The sequence below is a fragment of the Pipistrellus kuhlii genome, unplaced genomic scaffold, assembly GCF_014108245.1.
Source record: "Pipistrellus kuhlii isolate mPipKuh1 unplaced genomic scaffold, mPipKuh1.p scaffold_m20_p_13, whole genome shotgun sequence".
Lineage (NCBI taxonomy): Eukaryota > Metazoa > Chordata > Mammalia > Chiroptera > Vespertilionidae > Pipistrellus > Pipistrellus kuhlii.
This window is the reverse complement of record NW_023425438.1, coordinates 23,340,144-23,358,780: the sequence shown is the minus strand read 5'-3', so window position 1 is coordinate 23,358,780 and position 18,637 is coordinate 23,340,144. Positions and strand designations below refer to the sequence as shown.

General features: G+C 40.3%; 1 protein-coding gene across 28 annotated transcripts in view; it reads left to right on the top strand.

Moving 5' to 3' along the window:
- Window positions 1–834: 834 nt before the first annotated feature.
- The window catches only part of NRXN1 (neurexin 1), a 973,616-nt gene continuing 955,813 nt past the window's right edge, over window positions 835–18,637 (top strand). For 16 of the 28 annotated variants that reach the window (XM_036435295.2, XM_036435294.2, XM_036435289.2 and 13 more), the window contains exon 1: window positions 1,367–2,280. In XM_036435295.2, coding sequence (XP_036291188.1) covers window positions 1,458–2,280 — 823 coding nt within the window. In that variant the 5' untranslated portion in view covers window positions 1,367–1,457. Of the gene's footprint in view, window positions 2,281–18,637 lie in introns of all 28 variants that reach the window. The other 12 variants (XM_036435293.2, XM_045580727.1, XM_045580726.1 and 9 more) reach the window with 3 other exon arrangements.

Genomic DNA, 18,637 nt, shown 5'->3' with positions numbered 1-18,637 from the left:
TCTCACGAAACCATCACTATTCCTTCTTTCTCCAAGAAAAAGAAAATGGTAGGAGTGTTATACAAATCCAAGGTAGCAGATCCCAGGGAGCAGCTTCATCTACTTTGCCTGTTGTAAAATCAGCCACTAACTGAGATAGGAATAGGTTGTATTTTTATTGTCCACATAACCACTACACCCAGTATAAACAGATTTCTTTAAAGGGGCTTTTTCCCTCTCCCTCCCTTCATGTATTTTTAAAAATCAAACTTTCTTAGCAAAAGGAAGACATAACCATAACCAAATCTCTATGACAACCTGGGAGGGTTACCTGTTAACAGTTACATAAACTCCAAGGGTGTAATGGGTAATTGTGTGTGATATTGACTATTGGGACACAGTATGTCTTTCTTGTAGATGAGGACCAATAAGCTCCTCCCAGTAAGGCTAACTCTGGTGTGCTAGCAGCAATATCCCTGGTTCCTGAGCAGAATACTGATTTATAATGATGCTATGAGTGACTTTAGAACTTTATTTCCATTCTCCGTAGATTTCTGGGTCCTTATGAAAAGGCAAAATAAAACCAAAATGCATCACCAACACACAACCGATTGATATGCCGGCGTCTTGGCGTGGCCTTGCCGAGGTGGAGAGAAAGGAAGAGGGGCTGTTGTGATTTTCCACATCTAACAGCTTCTAGCGACTTCACAGCTCTGGTTTTGGACCCTGCCATTGGGGAGGGAAAAAGAGAAGTGACATCCAGCCTGCGAGGCCACACACAAGGAATCCTGCATTGGCTACAGTGATGCCGGAAGTCCATGAAATGACGGCAGAAGCAGGCCACTGAAGCTACCCTCAGAAGACAAGGAACTCCTTTCTCCCTCCTGGTTTGGGACACTCACTGCACCTGCAGGGGGCGCTCACAAGCATCCAGGGATTCTGGTTCCTTGCTGGCTCCTTGGACTTCCCTGAGAAGCCTTTCCTTCTTACCTGATTCCAACCTCTGATGGTACCTGGCCCATGATGATATTTGAGGAGTGAGTGAGTGAAGCTCAGTTGACACCACCGGATGCCCTTGAACTAGCTCCTCCGACTCAAATGGATGCGTGATCTCCCCTGACCTTCGGTGGACTCCTTTTTTCCAGAACCTCACTTCCAAAGTGTATCCTCCCTCTGGCCTGGACATCCTGCGGCTGCCCTGTCCCCCCGGGGCCTCCCTCTTCCAGTTGGGCAGGGACTACAAGGAGAGAGGGCGGGGCTGCTGGAAGAAGAAGAAGAAAAAAAGAGCTCGATAAAGGAGGGCGCATCCCTCCTGCTCCTGCCCACCACCACCCCCACCCCCCTCCCCTTCCCCTTCCCCTACCTCCTCCTGCGGCCCCGGCCCCGGGCCCTTGTCTTTCTGCACCACGGGGTCCAGGACGATCGTGACCCTGTCGGCCCCGGCGGCACCCCCCCGCCGCACCCCCCCAGCCCCGAGCATGGGGACGGCGCTGCTGCTGCAGCGCGGAGGGGGCTGCTTCGCGCTGTGCCTGTCGCTGCTGCTGCTGGGCTGCTGGGCCGAGCTGGGCAGCGGCCTGGAGTTCCCGGGCGCCGAGGGCCAGTGGACGCGCTTCCCCAAGTGGAACGCGTGCTGCGAGAGCGAGATGAGCTTCCAGCTGAAGACGCGCAGCGCCCGCGGCGGGCTCGTGCTCTACTTCGACGACGAGGGCTTCTGCGACTTCCTGGAGCTCATCCTGACGCGGGGCGGCCGCCTGCAGCTCAGCTTCTCCATCTTCTGCGCCGAGCCCGCCACGCTGCTGGCCGACACGCCCGTCAACGACGGCGCCTGGCACCGCGTGCTCATCCGCCGCCAGTTCCGCAACACCACGCTGCTCATCGACCAGGGCGGCCGCGGCGCCGAGGCCAAGTGGGTGGAGGTCAAGTCCAAGCGGCGCGACATGACGGTGTTCAGCGGCCTGTTCGTGGGCGGGCTGCCCCCGGAGCTGCGCGCCCCCGCCGCCGCGCTCAAGCTCACGCGCGCCGCCGTGCGCGAGCGCGAGCCCTTCCGCGGCTGGATCCGCGACGTGCGCGTCAACGCCAGCCTGGCGCTGCCCCTGGACAGCGGCGACGTGCGCCTGGACGACGAGCCGCCCAGCAGCAGCGGCGGCGGCGGCGGGAGCCCCTGCGAGGCCGGGGGCGGCGGCGGCGGCGACGAGGGCGAGGGCGGCGTGTGCCTCAACGGCGGCGTGTGCTCCGTGGTGGACGACCAGGCCGTGTGCGACTGCTCGCGGACCGGCTTCCACGGCAAGGACTGCAGCCAAGGTAAGGCCCGCTGCCCGCCCCTCCCCCGGGGGCCTCGGCCCGGGACCAGCCGGCAGGCAGGTGCATGAGGACTGCCTTCTCCCGACAGCGCGCCAGGGAGTTTGCAGGTGGAGACCTGGTTCTGGCCTCTGCGCCCCATCACCTCCCATGGCTGCGCCCTGGGCATCCTCTTCTGTAGGGCCCAGCGGCCACGTCTCGTCCAGGTTCAGTTCACCACCACCACCACCACCCCCCGCCCGCCCTGGGAGCGCTTCCCACCAGCCCTGCCTCTCACCTCGTGGCAAGGAGGATGCCCTGTGCCATCCATCCACTCCTGGGAGTCTTTGCCAGGGTGTTCCCCGTCTCCCCTGGGCCATGGCCCAACCTGAGTCACCGCTGTGCTCTGCCATATCACCCTTAATCCAGAATGCACAGAATTCCACCCTTAACCCAGAACGCACAGATTTCCACCCTTCATCCAGAACGCACAGATTTGCACCCATAACCCAGAACGCACAGATTTGCACCCATAACCCAGAACGCACAGATGTCCCCCATCAGAGGCCATTAGGTAGTGAAGACTGGGCACACGTTCGGTGAAGAATGAAGCGCAGAACAGGTTCAGCGCGGCTGAGCATCTCCACGTAGTTATGCCTGGGAAGAGACAGCGAGACAGGACCCATGGGCACTGCTGTGCCTTTTCCAAGTCAAGCGTTAAGTCCTTGCTCCAGGTTGTGGGAAACGGGAAAGGGGGGGGAGGGGAAAGGGGGGAAGCATGTGAAGATTTTCTATGGCCACGACCAAGTCCAACACTGGTCAGTTTAAAAGGAAAAATGATGTGATGGCTGAGGTTTCTCGAGTGGGAGGCAGGCCAGCTAATGCTTAGAAATGTTAGATATCTAATAGCATTTCTCCGTGAGCAGGCGCTTTGGGAAGCGGGATAGTAGAGACATTTAGATGCCGCTGGACTAGGAAGCGAATAGAAAGGGGCTGCACAGGAAGGATGGCCAGAGATTATCTGAGGATAATCAGCAGATGGCATTTATCTGAGTGGTGAAGGCCACGTTGTCATTTCTGTGGTTCTTAGGGATTGAAACAGTGTGGCATTTAAAATAAAATCAGACCTACGTTTTATTTTCTCCCCCTTGAAAATTCAGTCCTTAGTGTATTTCTCCAATGTTACTACATAGCAGTGACAGGATTGTTGTGTGAATACAGAAAAAGCCCATGAACAGAAAGTGAATGATACGAAAACAATGAAACATGGATGTATCTGTGGCTGACCCGGAGAGAAGATGTCAGGGTCAAATCAAGGCAATCAACGCATGGGCACATGGTATTTACGGCTGAAATTTAGAGAGAGGTGAATTATTAAACCTGATTTTGAAAGCTCTAGGGACTATACTCTGTGTATGGTTGTATATTACTGTATGCCTTGTGGGTTTTTATTTTTGCTGACACTGCTGAGGGGAACTAGCCCTTGTAAATCTTATTAGACCTGGCAGTTCTCTCTCACCTGACTTGAAGACAAATGAAAGTTTGATACAATTTGTATTTGTTTAAACAGTAAAGGGAGATGGGGGAGGGGGGGCAGGGAGAAAGCTGGTAGTTAGGAGAGTTCATGAGTTTATGAAAAAAGTAAGAGGTTATTTTCTTGCTCTGTCTTCATGAGGGCTTTTGTTTTCATTATAATTTGGCTTAAGTCATTAAGAGAAGACTATTCATAGTCTATACCGCACTTCAGCATGGCCAGTAAATTTACATGGATTTAGCATCAGGCTTTGTAGTTATGTTTTACATAAATAAAACAGTCCATGTTTCCCTCTACCAAATCTAGCTTAATTGTAAATCATGATTCAGATAACTACATGTGATGAGTTGCCCTAATGTATTTGAAGTCACATATCTCTACACTGATAAATACAAATGAATAAAAATGAACATTGTTTTATGGCAAAAACTGCTGTAAGTATCCCAATGGCACTTTAAAATACAAAGCAGGCCATTTAATAAAGAACACATAAGGTATAACTTCCTTAAATTACAGAACAAATATAACCCAGCTTGTTCTCTGTGGGAAGGTGTTTGAAATGATAATTTTAATTTTCCCATGCATTTTAAACATGGGATCCAGGGATCATATATAAACAGGAGTAGGTCAGAATGGAGAAAGCATGGCGACAGTAATATGTTGATGAGAAGCAGAATTAGATGTCTATGAAATGCATTTTATTTTGCAAGGGGATAGCTCTTTTTATAGGGGGAGAATTTTGAATTACCAGACTACATAGCTGAACATCATAGTACCTGACGCATAAGGTAATTCAACCCAGAAAAGGAAATCCACCAGGATTGTTCTGGAGCATTGATTCATTTTGAAAATGTGAGCCTGAACACGAGTGCAGAGATCACCACCAATCCTGGAGAGAAAACAAAAGGCTGGATTTCTTTGATTATCTCAGGAATGGGAGATGGAGTGAGAAAGGCAGCCTTTCTTCCCAAAAGGATTGGCTCCTCTGTTTTAGTGGTTTTTCCCTGTTTCATGTGTGTCAAATGCCTATTCAATAATTAATTGAGAATTGATGCCTCTCCCAACACCAATCATCTATTGATGGCTAGGGATAGATGATTCTTATTCAGATGAAGTATACTAGTAAACAAAGCCCTGCCTCTAGGCAGCATTCACACTGATTGCCACATTCTTTAAAAAAAAAAAAAAAAAAAAAAAAACTAATTCAAAAACAAATCCACATTCATTAGAGAAAATTTAGGGGAAAAAATAACAGCAAACATTAAATAAAATTTAAACAATGTCTGGTGCCAACTATAATTTTTTAACTTAATAAGAATGTCTAATATTATTTTAGTGTTCTTCATATTCAAAATACCACAAAGTTACTAGGGGGACAGTGAGACTATTCTCTTCCCCCCTCTCTGGCCTAGAATGGCTTGAACCAATTTATGCATCTGTAAATTTTTACAATGTTTTTATTTAATGAGTTCACTTTTATCCTCACTTTATTCTGGCCTAGCAAATTTTATTTATTTATTTATATAGTAATGGAAAGAAATTTTTTTTTTTTTAAAAAGGGGGTTATGTGTCATGAACAGGTTAGTGGCAGAGCCTGGGCACAAACACTGATTCTCTTTCCCTGTATTATCATGTCTGCTGAATAAGATTTCTAGTTTATTAGGGTTGATATTTTTTCAGGTTCAGGCATTAGTCAAGAGAAAAATAAATAAATGGAACGGAGCTAGCTAATGCGTCAGTTCCATTCTTTTACCCTTAAAGTCAGTCCCAGAATGGAACTATCTAAGAATGTCTTCTTTTTTTTTTCTCAGTGATTGTTGCTGTGGAGTACATAGCTTTTTTAGTGAATCATACTCATTTAAGTGCCTCAGGGACATTATTATTTAATAAGTTCCCACGTAAGAGGACTAACAGTTTCCTAGCAGCTTAAAAGAATTAGTTAATTCCATGGCTACCAACCTTAAAAAATGAGAATAAAAGGCTGATCAGTGACAAATTAAGTTAAACTTTTTATGATTTCCAGGTCCAAGTTTTATGTATTTCAGGGTCATTTATATTAAAAATTTCATACTAGGCCACTCTGTCTCTTGTGTTTACATCCCCTATTTAAATGGCCATAAACACATATGGCTTGTGATGGTTGATTGCTTAATATTAACAAACATGGCAGTGTGATAGATACCATTTAATAAAGCCCCTGTGTTCTATGACTTTACTAATAGGACCAGACAGACAACCCTGATCACTCATTTATTTACTCATTCATTTCTTAAGATTGAGGACTTTGTATGTGCCCGAGTACTAGGCTCGGGCAATAAAATGGTCAACTCTCAGAAACAGTTCCTTTCTTCACAGACCTTGCATTCCAATACTTAAAAATAAGTAAGTAGATGGGAATCTTAAATGATAGTAAGTATTTTGGAAGACTAGTACACAGTATTGTGATGACTTAAAATACTGTGAACGGAACCAGTCAAAACAGGTTTTACTGAAGAGTGATCTCTAAACTACAACCCAGGAGATGAGAAGGCATTAACTAGGTAAAGGCAGAGGAGGAATATCAGACACAGAATCCTGGTGCAGGAGATGGCGGAACTGAGAGACGTTCCTTGAGTACGGAGCTCCTAGGGAGCAGGACCAGATCACGCAGGGCTTTCTAGACCTTGTCAGCGATTTTAATCTCAATATAAAGTGGTAGAAAAGCACTGGAGGGAGTTTTGTGTGGAAGGTGAGGAGGAGGATGCCATTATTATATTTATTTTAAAAAAAAATGTCACTCTGGCTACTGTGTTTAGAACAGATTGATAGGGGGCCAGAGGAAACATTATTTTCTGTTTGTCAGTCAACAACATTTGTTAAAGCACCCACTGTAAGCTGTAGACAGAACTAGGGCACATGGAGAAAAGCAAGGTTCTTTCTCTAAGGAAGTTAGAATCTTTGTCAGTGTACTTATGTGGAGACATCTAAGGCTATTCGTTGTTTGGAACGCTTTGGTTTTATCTATAAAAGCAAAGCATTGTTTGAATCTTTTGGTGACTTGTCATGTTGTTTGGAACAGATATGCCCATTGACTTGTCATATTTTATTATACCCCCAAGTACCTTGCTAACCATGTCTTTCTTGTGACAATATTTATTGGTTGATTGATTCTGGGCTTTCAGTATTTTAACCACTACACTAAATGAAAATATTATAAGTAGATTCTTCAATCTTTGTGAGGTTGAAAAAAAAAAGCATTTACCATATAGGTAGGTATTAGATAAAAAATGATTCAGAGATATTACCAAGTTTTGTTTGAAATCTACCATTGTAGGGTAAGGTGCATCATCTGTGATTGAAAAGACTGGGCATGCAATGGAGAAGTCCATCAATAATTTTGATATAGATAAACTATTCTGGGAAGCTTTTAAAGTGAAAGTCATCTATCAAGTCTAGAAAAAAAAAGTTTATTTTGACTATAAATTAATAACCAAAATTGAGTTGTGACTCTAGAATGCCACAAAAAGGTGGAATGCATTATTTTGAGAAACTTCTATTCCTCGGTTTTGTCACCTGTGAAATTGGACTAATGATCGGATCTCATAGGGATCTTATCAAAGTTAAGCAGATGACTTTATGTCAAGTTTTGAGAATGGTTGCCTGACACATAGCAAGCATTCTGAAGTGTCCACTTATTATTTCTGTTCTAACTAACTACCACCATCACTAGCACCACTATTTCAGCTTATACCATTTTTTAGAGTCACTTTCTAGCACAATTCAAATATGGATCATTTTTTTTTCTCATTCAAAATAAATTGTAATGTCATAATAATCTTTGATTAGCCCCAAAGTTTCAACTTAAAAAGAAAGGCAAATTATAAAGACAGTGCCCTCTGTTTTATACAGCTGTGCTCTAATGTTACTTATGTCTAGTTTCAAACTATTTTTAAAAATGTTATTCTGTTTGAGAATTTTTACTATGATTAAACAGCCTTCAATGCAAAGCCATTTGTAAAAACTAGCACTTTCCACATAAACTAATACCTTTATCCATCCCAATCATATACATAGAGATTTTTACTGTATTTACCCTACTTTATAGAGGTAGATATCTATCCTATATATAATTTGTATTTGAGGCTCTCCTATAAGTTAAAGTTATTAACAAGTATGCTGCAGAAAAGCTAGGTAAAATATTTGAACTTTAAAAGTTCAAATAAGATATTTTTATAGTTATTATGAACAGATTATATTTTATCATAAGATTATATGTCCATTGAAATCATGTTCCAGTTTTGGATATCATTAAATGAATTGTGATAATTTAACTGATTATTAAAAAAAAAACACTCCTGATTGATTATAGAAAAGACTTTATAATATTTCTGTAATTCTTAACTGCATTGTGTGAATTAGGACCTTGAACCATACTAGTTCCTGAAAACAGTTATTGACCCCATTCTATATCCCTTTCTCAGTGAGCATTTGGTGGCTACACTGGTTGTAGTGTTAACTATAAATGTGCATTGAAAATTAGGCTCTATCATAGATAGTCAGGCTTTGTTTTTGTAGAAATATAATAAACTTTTCTAGTAGAAGTTGCTATGCAAACTGTACTTTCAAAAAGTACCCAAGTATTTTTGACATAATTCAAAATAAAACATTTTTGCATTCTAAAAGTTTTTAGTTCATGACACAAAAACACTTATACTTTTTGTGTGTATTTCTCTATAATTTTATTGCTGAGTTCCATTTCTGTTACTTGGAAATACAGGAGTCAGTAACTTCATGGTCTTTGCTGAATTGTACTTCTTAAAATGTTTCAGTTAGGTTTTGAAAGAGAGGTTTTGTTTGTTGCTTAAGAACTCGTCAGAAATTGCAGGGCTTTTTGTTTTTCTCTCTTACACATGGATTCCATGTATTTTTACTTGAATATGAGAATAAGTGCAATGTTGTCTCATTATTTTCCTGCCATGTTATTTTTTACACAAATATGTGTGAATAGAATATGGCATGGTATCTGAAAAACTAAATTTAAGACACAGCATTGCCTCTAAATCATTGTTAAAGTAGAGTGAGGCCACCAATGTTTATGCTTTATTTTCAATTATTGTAAATGGAGAAACACTTATTCAGACTACTAATACATTATAAACTCCTGCTAATCTAACTCATGAGATAGTGGTGAGTAGATAATAGAAGTAAACTCTCGGAAAAACATCAAAATTTGAAAGAAAAGTCCAATGGCAGCTCTAGGATTATATGAATGTTAACACCAATAATCTTAAACATGATTCTGTAAATCGACTCTGGGGTCATTTCAGATAATTTATGCTCAATAGTATGCATAAAATTTGGTAGAATTCTCTTATTACACATTAATACACCAGTACAGACAAACTGAAGAGAACATTGGTCCCCTTGTTCCTCATGTGTAAAACGTAATGAAATAGTAATTTAAGGCAACAACTGAGTGCCTATTATATGAGTCTATTTTCCTGAAGTTCAAAACAGACAGCTAACCTCTGGTGATATAGATCAGAATAGCGGTTATCTTGTCATGGTATTGACCAGAAGAAAACACAACGAAGTCTTTGACTTGATCTGGATGATGGTTACATGGGTATATGTATTTGTAAAAAATTTACTGAACTGTACACTTAACATTTATTTTCTTTACTGTATTGAATTATACAAAAACACTGCTCAGTGAATATTAGTACTCTGAATACATTTAAAAATTTACTTACAAGGAATTCATATTTTAAAATTTTAGGTAAGAGTCAAATCCCAAAGGCCATTTCAGAGAGCAAGTGTATTTATATTTGAATAAATCTAGCAGAAACAAATATTCTATCTTAAACACCTGTACAACCTTTGATCTTGTTTCCAATTTCTGTACCCTAATAATGGAAATTAGACATAGGTTCTTATTTTACATTTGCATCTATTGAGTGAAAGTTGTACTGACATATTCAAGCAGTGTAAGTTTTTCAATTAGGAGGACTTAACTGCTGAAATGTTCAGTAATTGAGTGATGGGGATGTTATAAGAGCTCAATACATTTTTAAGTTAGTGACTGGATATTGGAGGAAACATTTCTTGTCTGACCATAAATTCCATAATACTGTCTAAGTCTAAAAGTGTACATGATTTCCCCCCAGAGTATTAGGAATCACATTATTTCAAAAGGTGTACCCTTCCTTTAATGCACCTCCTGAATTCAAATACATTTAAAATCATTCTGTTTAGAATCACAGTAGTTATTGTAATTACTATTTAGTGCTTACTGAGTGAAAGGCACTATACAACATGTTTTCTCCATCTTATTTATTCTTATGACATCCTACTTGACAGGGTTTATAAAATTCCCATTTTATAGATGAGATAATTGTGGCTTAGAAAGGCTAACTTACCCAAAGTTCCATAGGTCATTGGCAGAACTAAAATTTCAGCCTAAGTGTGCCCATTGCCCCAGCAGGCAACTCTGTCCATTATATTACATAGTATGTGCCTTTTACTTAACAAACAGCTAATGGATGCTAGGAATTTGTTCACTAATTGCTAAGTTGGTGCTAATTTGATTGGCTAACGTATAATAAAGGTTTTATCATTGAGGATTGTGGCAGACCCTTAAGTTTCCTGCCATTTCCCAATGTCATCATAACAAAGAAATGGAATAACTTGTAAGAATTCATCATACTTTGTTTCTGTAATTTGTTTATTTGCTTCTTTTGTGGAGGTACTCAAATTCTGCTCCATGTGTTGATTCTGCTCTAATGTAAGTAGTAGTAAAGCCCCAGTATATTCTGCCTAAAGAGCATTACAACTAATTCTTGATCTTTTGAATAAAAATCCTTCATTTTCACAAAACAAGCAACTCAAAATTTCTATTCATTTCAGAGGTTGGGAGATAAAATTATTGAAACTATCCAAGTCCATGGTGATTTAGCACAGATGCAAAGACCTAGCCCAGGCACATCTGTAGCTAGTCAGTGAGAGTTGCTGAGTCAGAACATGGTTCTGCTGAAGACAGAGATGATGGTGCACAGGGCCCTTCATTGAAAATAAACAGTGTCTCCTTTTGCATAAGTGAACTTGGCTCTCCAGTGCGTTGCCTAAAATGGAACTCGGGAGCCTTCCTCAGAGTTCAGAGAGATATTCTCTGCGCTGTTGCTGGTATATATGAGAAGCTATTATTGGAGAGCAGTGGGAGGAAAACAAGTCTCACCTGGCAGGCCAGAGTTGCTGACCCAGTCCCTTGTCTAGTAACTGGTGCTCAAAACTATCTGGCCTGTAATTAGAAGTACACTGACACCACCATAGCTGGCAAGGGCTGCTTCAAATAGCCCTGTCTCGGGCTGGCTCCCAGGAGGGACCCGCTGGCCCAAAAGTTAGGAGAGGAGCTGCCAAGAAGAACAGGTGCTTCACCAGCATTCTGATGTCAGGAGGGGCTTTCTGTGTTTAATTTTAGACACAATGAATTCTGTGTGGATGGCAACCCATAACGGGAGCAGCTACTCTTGTTCGTGACCTAACAATGCCTGGCCTAGCGTGTGGAACTAGCTAAGCTTAAGTGTGCACCGGACATTGCTAGATTCAGCAGAATGAGCCACCCTGGTCCTGCCGTGGCCAGGAAATGAAAGACTCATGCTTTTCTTCTAAGTAATGATGTCTCTCTATAATTAAGCATGCTGGCACGGTCCTTAGGGAAATAGCTGGCATGGCAGCCTGTAAGTATGACTGTTGTGTGGAAGATAAGTTTAAGCTCTTTATCTTGAATACAAACTTGTTTGTTGTTTTTAGCAAATAATGTAATGATTTATTTAAAAGTATTACATGGGACGCCAAAGGTACTAAATGTTTAATTTATCCAGTTAAAAATATTGTAAAGTAAGAAGTTATAGATTGTATTTTATGACCCAAATGCACAATTCAATCTGTAGGAGAATATATCTACAGATCCTTATTGGGCCAGTTTTTTGTGTGAAAGAAAGTATTGAGATACTTTAAAATAATGAGACATTGCCCCGGCGAGGTGGCTCAGTTGGTCGGAACATTGTCCTGTGTGCCTTAAAGGCTGCAGGTTAGAGTTTAGGTCAGGGCACATACATAGGCTGTAGGTTCTGTCCCTGGACGGGGCTGTATACTGGAGGCAACCAATCCATGTTTCTCTCTCACGCTGATCTCTCTCTCAAAGCAATAAAAATATGTCCTCAAGTGAGGTTTAAAAAATAAATTTAAAAAATAATGTTATACTTACTTTTGATATATAAATGTGTATGTGCGCATATGTATAATAATGCAGATATATATATATATATATTACATATAAACATGACATTCACAAGAGAATCACATAATATATGCAGAGATATTATTTTTAAAAAGTCTTGCAAATAAAATTCTCAAAAACATATTGTTTAAACATGTCATCAAAATATAATGTCTTTATGACTATATATATATATATATATATATATATATATATATATATATATTTCCTGTTGATGTTGCCACTTCCTTTTTTTTTTAATATATTTTATTGATTTTGTACAGAGAGGAAGGGAGAGAGATAGAGAGTTAGAAACATCGATGAGAGAGAGTCATCGATCAGCTGCCTCTTGCACACCCCCTACTGGGGATATGCCTGCAACCAAGGTACATGCCCTTGACCGGAATCAAATCCCGGACCCTTCAGTCCCTAAGCCGACGCTCTATCCATTGAGTCAAACCTGTTTCGGCTATTTTTTTTTTTAATTTTGTTTTTCTACACAAGACCCTAGAAACCTAAAATACATATCCTTATAGTAAGACAAGTGCCTTTGTGTGATCAGACATGGTGTTAGAGATTTTGAAATTTCTGCAAAGGAGCATTTTTTATATCCTCAGTTAACAGCATCTCAGCTGTTCCTGGGGGTTCTGTGAAAAACTGCTTTATATATTGCTCTAACATTGCTCTCACAGTTACCAGGAGCAATGTTAGGTTAATATCAATAATGACTTCTTTAAAACTTTCATACATAAGAAAACCAGGGGATTAAACTTATTTACTGAGCTCCCAATGAATTCAACATTATAACCAAAGACTGCCACAGGAATATTTTGAAGCAGCCATTTTTGAAAAGCCAGTGATAGCTCTGAAACCTCTTTTACCGGAGCAATTAGGGAATCTATAAAAGTTTTCATTTTCAATGTTTAAATGTCATATAAGTTTCAGAACATGCTTCTTTGGTCAGTGTTAACATTATATGGAAAATTTTGGATACATATATAATTAATTATATCTTCCTGTGGCTTCTTAAACCTTTATTTCAATTAGAATAGTAGAGTCAAATTATTATGGCTTTCTTCTATTACAGTTTATATTTTTTGCTGCAATAACATTTAAAGTTTTTTTTTAATTGTTTGAATTTAATCTATTATTTCTTCTTCAATTCTCTACATTGAATTACTTCATAAAAGTACAGGCAGAGGTAGAGCTTCAGGAATTAGAATTATTCTTCATCTAGGAACGGTGCTCCTTGTGACTTATTAATATTTTTAAATGAGAGCTGTGCACTTTCTCAGAGGTCATTGGAAATGAAGAGTGTTGGGCACCTCCCCTTTTCTCAGGCCTCAGATGTATTTCATCCTGGACAAAATTGTTTTTGGTTTGACACAGGAAAAATGTCGTGTTTCATCCTAAACAGAAACAATACATATTTGGATTGGGGCCAAATATACCATATCCTGGAACATCTTCTGCTCACAAGGGACGGAGGGTGGAGGGATAGTGTGTCCTCAGGGACACTATAAAACATGTAATGTGTAATAATTGAGAAAATGAGACAAAACTGAGAGAGTAATGGAGCAAAGGAGAAAAGAAGATGACTGGGGGACATGAGTGTTGGAGAAGAGAAAAAGAGAGAGAGAGAGAGAAAGAGAGAGAGAGAGAGAGAGAGAGAGAGAGAAGCAAGGATAGAGTGAACCTAATTTGAAACAACCAGAACATGGAGAACTTGTTAGTGGAGGAGGGGACTAGACCGTGCATTTATGGACTCTAGCTCTGGGATTGAGTTGCAGAGAATAGGAGGAAGAAAAGGATAAACAAATTATTATCTGCACTTCAGTCATAGGAGGTATAATTATACTATCTCTAGGTTCTGGCATTGTGTCACTGGATTTTTTCTTACCAACTAACAACAACAACAACAACAACAATATTAGCAAAATCTTACATAACTCATACTCTGTGTTAGGCACTATTTTAAGCATTGTCACAACCCTATAAGGTAGATGCTGCTTCCTCCATTTCACAGATGCGAAGACTGAGGCCCAAAGAGATTTTCTAACGTTGCCACCATTCACACACTAGGGTTTGGAAAGCTAGTATTTGAAACAAGGCTGCATGACTCCTGAGACCATGCTGTAAACTTCTAATTTCCTCTTTTTTGATAAGTAATAACATTATATGTCCTCCACGCTGTTTTACAGATGAGACTCCCCCGTGTTTAAAAGATGCCTGCATAAGCTAATGCAATTTTATATATATATATATGTATATATTTTTTCTCTCTCTTAGTATTCCCTTTACGTGTCTAGTCACTTTTCCTGGGCAGAATTTCTTCCTTAAATTTAATGAAAACCTTTTCTCTGCTGACATAAATTAATTTCTTCTTGTTATGCCCTCAGTGGAAATAAAATTTATGTTGTTAGTATCCCTTCAAATTATGTTTATCTGCCTAAGAGAAAGAGTGCTGTCCTCACTGAGCTAAACATGTTTCAGATCCCCTTTTGTGGAACTGGCCCGAGTTCAGCCTCCTTCCCCCAGTAGCTGCCTGCTTTAATTGTTCCACTCACTATCACTTTGTCTGGCTAATGCTCTCCCCAAGGTTCCCTCTGGAAACATACTACTGTCCTCTGAATCTGCTCATCACAGGGACACTGCTTTCCATGACCCCTTAACCTTTCTTCCTGCTTTTGTCTGACATGCTACTTTCCCACGATACCTTAGAAAAGGCCCAGGCAGGGATTTCGTCTAATCCTCAGTAGGCTGTGTTGTTACCTGTTGAAGACAATGTCTATCACTAGTGTCTGTACATCAGGCGGTCCAGAAATGTATACAGGGAAAAGTCTTGATAGCATTACATTTGTAAGCAGGAAAAGTGGGTCAGAAAAATAGGAGCTGACAAACAGAAAAAAGAAAAAGAAAAAAAAAAAAGAATTTGGATTAAGGAAAACCTGCAGTGGTATTCTGGCCCGCCAAGGACTTAACAATGGAAATAGATTTGAACAAGAGCGTGTTCATTCTGACATAAGGAAAGAGAAAACAGCATTTGCTTCTGGTTCTACTATAAATATGAGAGCCATCCAGCGGAAGGAGTGAGAGAACGACTCCCTGTTCCTGGAGAGCCTTCACAATAGCTTAGACAGCAAGCACTAGTCATGAATCGCTGAAGATTTCTCTTATTCTGATCAGAGGTATGGACAAAATGACCTTTAAAATATGCTTCAGCTCTTAGTTATATAAATAATCGTACTTTTTGGAATAACACATAAACCTCCCCCCCCTCCCCTGCAAGTTTGAGATGAATGTAGCCTAAAACGAGTCCCCTCCGAAGTCTACTTCTTCCCCCCACATTCACACAGGAAACTATTTCAAGAGTGCCTGAAGTTATAATTAACAGATGCATTTGAGTAAAATATGGCACCAACAGCTACAGAGCACTTGGCCTGTGAATTACTTCCTCAGTTGCCTTAACTTGCTGTCGCTGCACATGAGTCTCGGGAATACACTGTGGGCAGGCTCTCCGACCACATGCTTGTGTTTGCCCTGAGCCAGCTGCCCCGTTGTCCTCTTTACACGGCGGATTGCCCCAGTTTCATGTTTCCTTGAACGTGGTGGAGCTCGAGTTACAGCTCCTGCCTGCACCTCTTGTTTGTTCTGCCATCGCCAGGGTACAGTCCCAGGACTGACTCCACCTCCGGCAGGTGTGATGTTCCTGCCCCGCTGCCTCGCTGCAGCACACTCAGCCGCGTTGGTTCCACATCAATCCTTTCATATCTGTGTCATTAATGGCTCTTCCTCTGGGAAATAGTTTAGGATGAAAGGAGTTTGGGCACTGGTCTGAATTTCTCCTAATACCTTTTGAATTAAAAACAAAACAAAGAAAACCAAAGCAACAGCCACTCAAAATGTTAAAAACACTTGTGGGTAACCTGTCATTTTCACGGTTTCCCAGTACAACCAGTTACACAAACCAGAAATCTAGCCTCATCTTTGATCCACCTATTTTGTGCCCATTCATGAATCCATTCATAATTTCAAAACCATTTCCTAAGAAGATATAATACACAAGACGAGATGTTGGTTCTTAGGCAGTTGTTCACCTTTGTGTTTCTAGAACTGTTCAAGACTGAAGTTGGCAACACCAATGAAGTAGTTAAAAGCTAATGCAAGTATAAAAATTCAGGGATCAGAAATAGGATACTATGTGATACTATAATAAAACTCACATATGTGCTATTCGTGGTATCTACACCAATAAAACAGAAACATGCAAACTGGCCATTACTCTATGACACCCACCATCCAATCAGGAGTGAGTATACCAAAGCTAGAGAGGTCCCCCTCCCCAGCCGCTCTGGGCCTCTGTGCAGCCTGCATGCAGGCACAGAGCAGTTGGTCAGAGCCGGACGCTTGCTATGAGGGAGAGGGCCGGGGACAGAGGGAACTATGGAAGCAGCACTCCAGCCAGATGAAAGATGGAAGGTGGTGGTGGCCAGAGTGAAGGCCTGGGTCCCAGATGCCATAGTAAAACCGGTGCCTACAGCCAGGGGAAGGAAGGCCTATTACACAAATCTTCATGAAACAGGCCTCTAGTTATTAATGATATCCTCAGTAAAAATGAACTTTTTTAAAAAAATGTGGGCATGGCAGTGTGCCTACGAAGAGTAAAAACATATGGATCCTTTCAGAAATTACAGTTACTGGATTGTTTCACACTCTCTGAAGTTGAGATAATTTTAAATTACTCTTATCCCTAGATTGTTCCATATTTAAAGAACAGTTTCTAGAAAGTCATTAGAAATTTTCAGAGATGGGTAGAAAAAACACTGGATTAGTAAACACTGAGTTTGTCATACACTATGAATATAAGGAGAGTCAGGAAACTTGGTTTAGTTTATGTTTTGGGGAACACTAAATTTTGATCAACCACTGGTGTAAGAATTGAAAGGAGAAGTCATCTTCTAATAAAGTAGGCTAGAGGATACATATATGCATGATTTCAATAAAATGCAATGAATGTTGCCATGGAGATGAGTATGTAGTGCTTCTAGCCAGAAAATGAAAGGACCAATTGCATGCACTCGGTGACCAAGTTCATTGGACTCTCTTGATATGCTATTCCAGGCCTTCATACTCACCCATCAGGATTATTGCTGTAATCTCTTTGCCATTTTTCTTAATCCCAAGCAGCAATTTTCATTCTGCACTTAAAGCCATTTCTCTCTACTACTAGAGTGATCCTTTCAAAGTAATAGTTCTTCTTTGACTTGTAATGTCAAACAACCCATTTCAGAAGATCATACTCATTATATGACTTTCCAAGGATATGTGCCATTCTAGGTTGACCATTCTATTATAAGAAATAAAAACAGAATGTTCATATTTTCAATACAGAATATGGCATACATGCTACAGGATATATTCTGACAGAATATATTAAAAGAGAGAACAATTGAATTTAAATGTCCCACAATTCCAAGGATTATGGTTTTATTTGGACCCATTTGTCAGGTTGAACATTAATTTCCTGGTAATTAACTAGGGGATCCTAAAATGGTAAAAGGTCTGGAAACAGATGTAATGTTTCTTTTCAGTTGAGTGATTTCTGTTAATTTTCCATTTACAATCTCCCTGTCCTCACTCATCTCCAATCCTAAATTAGAGAATGTCCCAATAGGCCAGTGCTGTGTCTCGAATTTGTTTCATAGTCAGGCATTACCATTCTTGTAATGTCTCCCTCCCCTAAATGGAAGCCCTAGAAATATCTGAGAAGTACCAAATGAGTGACAGGACTTTCCTGCTTTAGTTCATACACATGTATGTTATCATTAATTAGCTGAGTCTTTAATTTGTCTAAATTTGTGCAGGCATAATGGAACTGACAATGCAATTTTCCATTGAAAATTGCAAATGGATAACTAAGCGCAGCAATTCACCTCCTTCCCATTCCTTTTGTACAGATATCTTATGCTACACAAGGATGCATGTACTTTGAAAATAGCTCATCTATATTCATTCACCCATGCATACAAATTGATTTGCAAGCTCATTTTGCAGTTTCCAAATATGCATTTTTTGCATAAAGTTTTTCATATTTAACCCAAAATGGCTCTTTCACCTCTTCAAAAATTTAGCTGGTGTGGGCTGACTACATGTGAAATTCAAGTGCTTGCACATTTCCTATAGAAATTTCTAAAAGTCTGGAGAGGAAGGTTTATATCTTGCCATTGGTCAGAATTTCTAATTCAGATCTTGTTTTTATAGGTCAGCTCCTTGAAATTACTCAGGGCAAAATTGAAACTGACAAGAATTTATTCAGACTACCCAGATTATTTATGAAGTCATGATTTTTATGGGAAATAAGATATTCAGTAGAATAATTAATTGATTTTTTCCCTACTTTTCCACCAACTAGCTATGTTATTTGACATAGGTTTCTTAACTGTTTCTCTCTAATATTTCCCATTTAGAAAACAACAATCACAAACTAAAGTTAAAACAATCATGTGACTTACTCCAGCAAATAATACTAATATTAAATTAAAGGCAATCTTTTAACAAGCATACATATCTGAGTATAAGTTGTTAAAAAA